General features: G+C 37.7%; 1 protein-coding gene across 1 annotated transcript; it reads right to left on the bottom strand.

Annotated features, from left to right (window-relative positions):
• Positions 1–3498: 3498 nt before the first annotated feature.
• On the bottom strand, positions 3499–8282 carry calr3b (calreticulin 3b). The gene is made up of 9 exons (XM_074651818.1): positions 8105–8282; positions 7266–7367; positions 6692–6895; positions 6516–6610; positions 6199–6408; positions 5884–5997; positions 5623–5766; positions 4671–4763; positions 3499–4549 (listed from the first exon to the last, which is right to left on the bottom strand). Exons 1-9 carry the CDS (start codon positions 8199–8201, stop codon positions 4331–4333), a joined length of 1278 nt encoding a protein of 425 aa, XP_074507919.1. The 5' UTR covers positions 8202–8282; the 3' UTR covers positions 3499–4330.
• Positions 8283–9545: the final 1263 nt, after the last annotated feature.

Below are 9545 nucleotides of genomic sequence, written 5' to 3'. Positions count from 1 at the left end.
CTGGTATTATTTTCCATCTTAATGTTTTTTTAATATGTTTTTATAGTAATTTTCATGTGAATCACTCATTTAATGTCTTGGCTATTTTTTTTAAGTTGATCAAAAAAGTTGCATTCAGTATGCCATTAAATGTACCATAATAATATTGAAAATAAATGTAGCATTTATGAATTGATACAATGTGAAATAAATTGATATTTCTGTTTTAATTTGCTTTTTATTCATTTACCTTTCTATTAATTCCCCTATCTAACTACTCTTCTATTTAATCTCCTCTTTTATTCATTTGTTTTATTCATTTTTATTAACTTTTAAATGTATTTATTAAGAAATGTAAAAAGAAATGTGTTAAGAAATGTATAACGAAAAAAAGACAGAAATAAATAGGGGGGAAATCTAGCATACAAAATTAAATAAATAAATACAATTTAATAATTAATAAATACATTTAAAATAAATTACAAAATAAATACAATTTGCATTAATAAAAATGAATAAATAAATGGGGAAATTGAATAGAAGAGTAGATAGATAGGGGAATTAACACAAAGATAAATAAATAAAGAAGCTAATTAAAACAGAAATATCAATTTATTTCACATTTGATCAACCTGGCCATGAACTGAGAACTCTCTGTAATAATCCTGCTGACAGACAGGCGCAATGTAAATGATCACACTGTATAAAGTTGATGTTTATGTGGAACAGCTCCTACAAAAGCACAGACAATCAATTAACCCTTAATTAGATCCCGATGTGTCCGAAGATTTAGATGATGAATGAAGGAACCCGTAAAATGACGCGCTGTGCATAAAAAAAAAGACTGTAGGCTACATGCAGCAAAGATTCCTCCTGCTGCTGATGATGGCTACAGGTATTTACTAAAAAACTTTACCCATGCTGTTAACAGTTGTTAGTAACAGTATTGGTGAGAAGAATCAGACATTTGAGACCTCTTTTCCTTTATGAATTTGGAGAGGTCTATAGTGCGCATCAGCCAAAAAAAACACGAAAATATCATGTGATCAGATGGAAACTCAAATAATCATAATCTATTGACAATACTGAGAACGAGCTTGTCTCTGCAATTAGCATGAATCAAGAATTAATAATCCAGTTCCAATTAGTCTAGAGACGCATTCAGGTGCTGCAGGAGTTTCTGAAAATGTATACAAATTACTTATCACACAGAAGTCCAATAATCGATATCATCCTTTACTGTAAATTATCTCTCTCCCTCACTCACGCAGATACGTGCACGTACGTACGTGCGTGAAAGTCATGGTAACAGAGCGGTGACGTGACCCGATGAGGCTGTATCAGGGCTGCAGGCCTCAATTTCTCATTCGCACCTGGACTTCACACGAGTTGATGCAAAACTTTGTCTGCTGACAGCTGAACTCACTGATAACTGATCGACTTGAAAACTTCTGTTGGAAAACGATTTGTTGTCCAACAAATCGAGGTACTGTTTTTCACTATGGACAAAAAAGGTGATTGTTGTTACTGTACTGTTACTGAGTGTTCTGTCCGTCTTGTGGTCCGTCATCCATCTGACCTGGTCGGGAATAAGCATTTCTTCTCTGTCGTGAAGGAGCCGCTGAACGTCAACCGAAACACAAAGCCAGCAGCATCACACAGCCAGCAGCACAGCAGTCCACTCAGCACACTGAACCACCTTCAACACCACACTTTCTACACTTCACTGCTTTCATGTTGAATTCAGTTAAATTAAAAAAAATTAAAATACTCTGACATGTAAAACGATCATGTGTTATGTCACCTTAGATAGCAGGTCAAAAGTAGATGTCACATAGAAGTGGTGTACATCATCTGAAAGCTGGGAACCTGAAGATTTTTTTTAGTCATTTGTGTCAAGTTGTTCTAGTCATAAATCAGAAAGGAAAAAATAATTAATTAATTAATTAAATACATTTTGAAAGTGTATAAGGGTTTAGAACATTATGATATACGTTTGTGATGGTCATCCCCATGCTCTATTATGTCTCATAAATTATAAGCAGCAAGTTTGGGGTTGATACCGTTTGTTACACAGATTTGGTGCTATATTTAACAATTTTTTACCACTGGAGAATTGATAAAAATGATCAATAATCCCTCCAAAACACCACGTTAAGACGCAAAGACCTCGAGAAACACCATAGAAAAAAACATGATGTGATTTGGTTTCAAAAACGTTTGACATTTGGAGATTTCTGCAAGAATTGCATTTTTCGGCAATTGGATGGCAAGCACTTCTGTTCTGGAAACTGCTCAGAAACCCCCTTATTGTTAATCTAGCTAGGAAAGTCATCCATCCTCTTAATGCCCTACAGTAGGTCTCTCTAGGTCTCTAGTTTGTGGTTGTAAAGTTTCATGAGACTGTGATTATACTAGAGGGCACCACAGGTCATTTTATACAGTGAGGTCAAATTTTAAAAAAATGGTCTCACTACATTGAAATGGCTACTATGGGGACTGACATCATCACACATTAATACAATTGGGCTCATTGGATCCACAAGAGTCTCAGCTTTACAGTGATATACAATATATGCAATTCCAAGACTGTTTAGGGACCTCAGTATACAGAAATATTTAAATACACCATTTTAAAATAGGCGAAAAATAACACATTTGTACTGCAGGCAAAAAACTCGATGTGATGATCTTAAAGTGGGCATGTCTGTAAAGGAGAGACTCGTGGGTACCCATAGAACCCATTTTCATTCACATATCTTGAGGTCAGGGGTCAAGGGACCCCTCTGAAAAAAGCCATGTCAGTTTTTCCTCACCGAAATGTAGCGCAGGTTTAGAGCATTATTTCCCAACATGCTAACATGACATGGTTGGATTCCTTAGGTTTTAATTTCATATAATAGCAGTACCGTCACTCTAGCTCGAAAAAAAAGTAGTCAGCGAGGGCGCCCTCAGACGGATATTGCTGTTTGTTGTGTGTAGAGAGGTGTGTGTGTGTGTAGCAGTGCGACAACTGACATGGGGAAGGACATGTCAGCCTGCTGCGCCGCAAAGCTTAGAATATTTCTCACTGAAGCCTTGAAGCCCCAAAAAATGGTATTCAGGACAGCCCTATAAATTATCTTAAGAAACAGCAAGGTTTGATTACCCATTGGGCAAAAGCAGGCAACTGCCCAGTCCAGTCGGTTCACTGTATGCAGTAGCTAATATTGCAATTTAGTGTAGGAATATGCACCCCTATATCATAAACTGCATTTTTACCAAATCCTAGGGCCTTGCCTTGTCGAGAGTCCATGTGTCAAAATCTAATTGTAATATTTTTTATTTTTCTTGATATTTTGCTTATACAGTTCATATTCCTTAATAAAGTTGTGCTTAATCAAATTACTACAAACAAACTGAAGTGGTAAACCTGGAAAATACAATGAAGAGAATGTTGGTGTAAAGTCAGATAATTATAATAATTTTAACTACATACTTCCAAAATGTGCATATGCAGTACAAAATATGACCAGGCAATAAGGTTATAATCTTTTAATAAAAACTTTGGTATCAATAACATTCTGTCCAATAAAAATAAGGTGTGTGACCCTTAATGATGTCATGAGTCACACCAGGGGCTCACCATCTGTTTCTCCAGACTTTTGGGATATAATGCAGGTTCCATCACATTACCATGAAGACATTCATGCCATTTCAATGTAGAAAAAAGTATTTCATTGTGCACTTAGATGAAGATTAAATCATGTCTAAAAACTTCATTCAATTGACTGTGTGGAAAATAAAATAAAAAGTCAGTGCTACAGAAAACCAAAATAAGTTCCATTACAATCTTGATTTGTCTGTATTTTGTGGTTTTTGTTTTGGTTGTCGTTTGCAGTAAGTCGTATGCATTACATGTTCAGTTATGTGCATCTTTTGTTTCACCAGGTTGCAAGAGGAAATTAAGTTAAAATCTGAATGGCAATGTGTCATTTCAGAGCTTCTGGTTAACAGTGCAACCTGTGCAAGGGAATCTGCAAATAACATAGATGTATAGATCCAAGAAAGTCAAGAAAACAGTAGGTGTCAGTGCCTCCTTATTCTCTGTTACAAAATGAGGAATGGACTTTGTCGGTGGAAAACCTTAGAATCACTCAAGCATTTCAAGGGCAACAGGGTAATATCATGACCAAAATTAAAGAAAAACTAAGTCCATTAACATCCACTTGACCCCTTTCACCATTTTTGCACCCCAAATTAGATTGCGTCCAAATCTCAGGGAAAGGATGCACAGCAGCCACAATACCCCTGGGAAATACAAAACAGAGTTTCTAAAGGAGGGACAGAAGAAATCTCTGGCCACACCTCCTCAAAGCTCATCTTTATCTTGAAGATTTGCTTCCTCTTCATCTCTTTCTGAAGAGGCCTTCTCTCCATCGTCCGTTGTTTCTTCCTCATCCTCCATGTCTTCATCATCATCTTCACCGTCACCGTCATCATCGACTTCGGTGTCTTGTTCTTTGGTCTTCCCCTCCTCTTCCTTTCGGTTCAGGTCATCTTGCTCCTGTTTCATTTTCCTCTCTGGCTCCTGTGGGGAAAGTTTAGATAATCACAAACTGTCGACTCATCTGTTCAGTATCTCACTGGCACGTGTGGCTTCATGTGTTGCACAAATGACAAAGAAAAAAAAAATACCAGCACCAGCATACCTTTGTCACACCCCATGTCTCCATTGTAATGTCTTCCGCTTCCTTCACATCGTCGCCGATCAGGAAGTTGTCAAAGATGGTACCAGATTTCACCTGCGATAAACAAATGTTACACTGTAGTTTCAGCATCACTACGGCAATAACATCACTATTCAAAATAGGGATGTTCATAATTAACCGTTTAACCGTTAACCGAGATTAAGCATTTTAACCAATTAACGCTATCTGTTAAAGCGATTAAAATAAATATCTATAATTAATTAAAAAGCTGAACAGCTCGTCACTTTAAGGAGAAAAGCTAGTCTACCTTAACAGCCAACCTTAAGAGGCATAGCCGGAGTTGCAGGATACAGGAAGTCGGCTCCGGTGTCTTGCTCGCTTGAGCGGAGCGGAGGAGCAGTAGTTTCGTAGCATTTATTCAGCGACAAATAAACTGTACACACACTGCTACACCTACGTTCACAGATATAACGCCACCAACAACCTCACACTCACCGCCAACACGGACACTCGTTAAAGTTACGCCGCGCTGACAGACTGTATGTGTGTGGCGGTGAGCAAGAAGCCTCCGGCAATGCTAGGGCTGCTAACGTAGCACAAATACACACACTGTTTACTGAGCAATCACTATTGTTAATCCGGGCAGACAGTGTCGTTACGCCGGGGAGACACACAGCTCACATCCTGCTAAACTAAACTAAATGTGCGGTGGAGATTTTTACTAAGAAAGTTGCTGCATGTCCGCGACACTACACACAGCAGCGTGGCTGCTAAGTTAACGCTCCCGGACGGGTGGACTGAGGACTCAGTTGTACTCATACACTGCAGCTGGCGCGAGGCACAAATCTTGTCGGTTAACGGTTAATAATTGGTTAACGAGGGTCGGTTATCGGTTAAGAACATTTTTCAAAATGAGCATCCCAAATTCAAAAGATGATCTCCTCTCTCTCACCTGCCAAAGATCAAGGCCTAAAACAGCAATTTTGTCAAACTTGTAGATGTTTGAATCAGCACTGTATTCAGGATTGTCGATCTCAGGATGCACCCATGTTCCTTTGTAGTTGGGGTTTTCAATCTGTTTGGGTTTCCATTCTCCCTGCAATACAGAAAATATTTATCAGGCTTTAGCAGAGTAAATATATCAACCATTTCTCAGGCAGAGGAGATAAAAAAAAGTGTAAGTTTTGGCCATGACTATCCAACTTTAGCCTACCTTGTACTCTGGGTTAGGGATCATGGGTGGCTCCCACTCTCCATCCATATCCACCTCCCAGTCTTCAGGCTTTTTAGCGTCAGGGTCTGGAATGTTTTCAGCTTTGTCCCAGTCCTACAGAAGAACAAACAAAGTTGAACTAACAGATTAGAGAATGTAAATTTAAAGCGCAGGACTGCTGTGAAAATCTGGGAGAAATAAATGAAAAAAACAACAACACTCATTTTCCATGGACCAACACTTACCTTAGTAACAGCACTCTCAGTCAATGCAAAGCAAAACAAAAGGTCAATTTTATTACTTAATTGTAATCACCTCGGGCTTGGTGTCAGCATCATCATCAATCTTGGCACGATCATCCCAGTCCTCTGGCTTCTTGGCTTCGGGGTCCTTAATTGTCTTAGGAGGCAGGAAGTCCCAGTCTTCCTCCAGACTGCCAGATTCTACCTTCTCGTTATCGATCTTCACCTCATAGGTCTGATCAGGATTCAGGATCAGCGTGTACATGTGGGTCAGCTCATCATCCTAGAAAAAAAACAGAAGTGTTTGAATTAAGTCACTGGTGCAGAGGCAGTGCATGTTTGCATATTGTAAAATAAACTATATATATTTTTCTCTAAATTCAAAATTACCTTGCACTTAATCTCTTTCTTGATGAGGTGATTCTTGCCCTTGTAATTGAAGATGACGTGGACTTTCTTGGTGCTGTAGCCACAGATATCAGGGCCTGGGTGAAACAAATTTAATGACTAGATGTTCCAAATCCTGTTACTGTAACCATTCAATTACCATGAACATCATCACTTACCAAACATGATGTAGTATGAGGAGTCTCCATGCATTGCAGTCTGATCCAAATCAGTGGGGAAGACCTTCACATAGCCACCACCACAGTCGATCTTCTGCTCATGCTTAACTGTAAACTGAACGACCAAAGGCTTGCCCTCGTTGCTGAAAGGCTCAAAGCGGGCAGAGGTGGCATAGAAACGAGCATCCTGGCTTGTTTGCAGACCTGAAAAAGAATAATTTTTTTTTTAGCAAACACAAGACAAGACACAAAATAGTTTTTTTTTGTGCGAAGTGTGGGAACTGGACTATACAAAATAGAGACTCCAAGAGCATTAAACATAGACTGGTTATAAGAGTGGTTTGCAGTAGAGTAGAGCTGTTCACGAGCCGAGCTGAGAAGGTGGAAATGTTTTTTTTTGGATTACGTCAGTAAATATTCAGTATTTACACTAAGAGCACATTTTAATGACAGGTGCTGTGGTATCTTTTTTAGCCATAATGAACATAGCATGATCAACACGAATGAAATATATGATATTTCTAATTAAAATGACGTGTTTCAGAATATGTGGATTAAAGCACAAAATGTTTACCTTTGTCTTTCTCAGCATCTCCATAGAAGCTGCCAGCTGTTAGTTTCCACTCTCCGTAGTCAGACTTGTGTTTGGAGTTCACCCAGCGACTTCTCCATTCATCTGAACAGGAAACAAAAACACAATAAGTTTGCTGAGTTTTATGATTGATAGATAGATAGTAACTTAAATGATCCCGGGGGAAATTCAAGTTTCCAGCATCACAGTTACATAGTACAAAAAAAAATGTACCAGATATAAAAATACAAGGAGATGAAGAAAAGTGTTAAAACTGAATATAGTGCAGGGTAACAGCTGTGATACAGGGCTATTAAAAAAAGTGATTATAATGCAGAAGAGACTGTTAAAAATGAATATTGTGCAGAAGAGACTGTTAAAAATGAATATTGTGCAGAAGAGACTGTTAAAAATGAATATTGTGCAGGGTAACTCCAGTAGCTCAGTCTATGAAAATGCACCTCTTTCAAAATACTACTACTTCCCGAAAATCACATTACCCAACTGTCAGTTCATTGACGTTACTCTTTAAAACTGACAAACTGGCAAAAACACATCTTATACTGCAACTTAGGCCACAGTTAGCAACTTATAGGTGTCAGTAGTGATACGTTTGCTTGCTCTGGGGCCTTGCTGAAGTTAGCCAACCCAGTTAAAGTTAGGACACTGAGAGGAGACCTATTTCATACTGAAATACCGACTGAAGAAACTAGTGAAGACAACAAGCTTTCAAGAGAAACTCACGATGGTAATTGCGACACAAACTGACGGCTAACAGTCGAGCTAACATGCAGTGATGCACAGCTAGTTAGTGTTATTGCATTTTCTTTGCCAAAACTTACCACCGTCCAGAAACTCCTCCCGAAAGTAAACCTTCGCATGAACGCAGCACACTGCTAATATCACCGCTACTACACCCAGGACTTGCATTTTCCCCATCTCTCTGCTTCACTTTCTGCTGCTGCTGCTGCTGACTGCGTCCTCGCTGAGTATATTGAATAGCTGGTGGAGGAGGAAGAGAAGAGAGTATTTTAGAGTCGCTCCAGCGAACAGATGTATGCCTGTGATTGGACAACAAGACGGTGTGTCTGGACCAATCACAGGAGACCACGAAACATATGTCCTCCCTAGTGCCTGATCCAGGACCAGTGCTTCTTCTAATCATCATATCAACAGTCCTGTAGAGGGGGCCAAATATCACATGTAGGAAATAAAAATTACAATCAACTTCCCTCTCTCTCCGGGAAGGAAACTATAAATAAATATCAGAATCAGAAATACTGTATTGATCCCCCTGGAGGGGAAATTGAGTTACATTTTGCTCCCAAACTAGAATAGATATACCAGGGGTCAGCAACCTGTGGCTCCGGAGCCTCATGTGGCTCTTTAGCTCCTCTCCAGTGGCTCCCTATGGGTTTATAAACATGGAAATGAATAACTGTTTTTTTGTTTACATTTTCATTTTTATTTATCATTGTTGTAGGTCTATGGTACGACGGAGTATTAGGGCCACATTGAGAGAAAAAAATAAATCTGAGATTTAGAGAATAAAGTCATAATATTACGAGAATAAAGTCATAGGTTTACGAGATTTTTTTTTTTAGTATTACGAGAATAAAGTCATAATATCATAAAGTAGGAATTTTGCGTGTTATTTTCTTTTTTCTCGTAAAGTTATGATTTTATTCTCATATTAAAATTTGTTCTCGTAAAGTTATGACTTTATTCTCATATTAAAAAAATTTTCTCGTAAAGTTATGACTATTCTCATATTACAATTTTTTTCTCGTAAAGTTATGACTATTCTCATATTACTTTTTTTCTCGTAAAGTTGTGACTTTATTCTCGTAACATTACGACATTTTTCTCGTAATATTATTACTTTATTCTCGTAATATTATGACTTTATTATCGTAATATTATGACTTTTCCCCCGTAATATTATGACTTTTTTCTCGTATTATTATCACTTTTTTCTCGTATTATTATGACTTTATTCTTGTAATATGACTTTTTTCTCGTAAAGTTATGACTTTATTCTCGTAATATTAAGACTTTTTTCTCGGTATATTATGAATTCATTCTCGTAATATTAAGACTTTTTTCTCGTAATATTATGACTTTATTATCGTAATATTATGACTTTTTTCCCGTAATATTATGACTTTTTTCTCGTATTATTATGACTTTATTCTTGTAATATTATGACTTTATTCTCGTAATATTATGACTTTATTCTCCTATTATTATGACTTTATTCTCGTAATATCAAGACTTTTTTCT

This window comes from Sebastes fasciatus, chromosome 11 (genome assembly GCF_043250625.1).
Source record: "Sebastes fasciatus isolate fSebFas1 chromosome 11, fSebFas1.pri, whole genome shotgun sequence".
In the NCBI taxonomy this organism is placed as follows: domain Eukaryota; kingdom Metazoa; phylum Chordata; class Actinopteri; order Perciformes; family Sebastidae; genus Sebastes; species Sebastes fasciatus.
The sequence above is the reverse complement of the archived record's forward strand: the minus strand, read 5'-3'. Positions and strand labels throughout refer to the sequence as shown.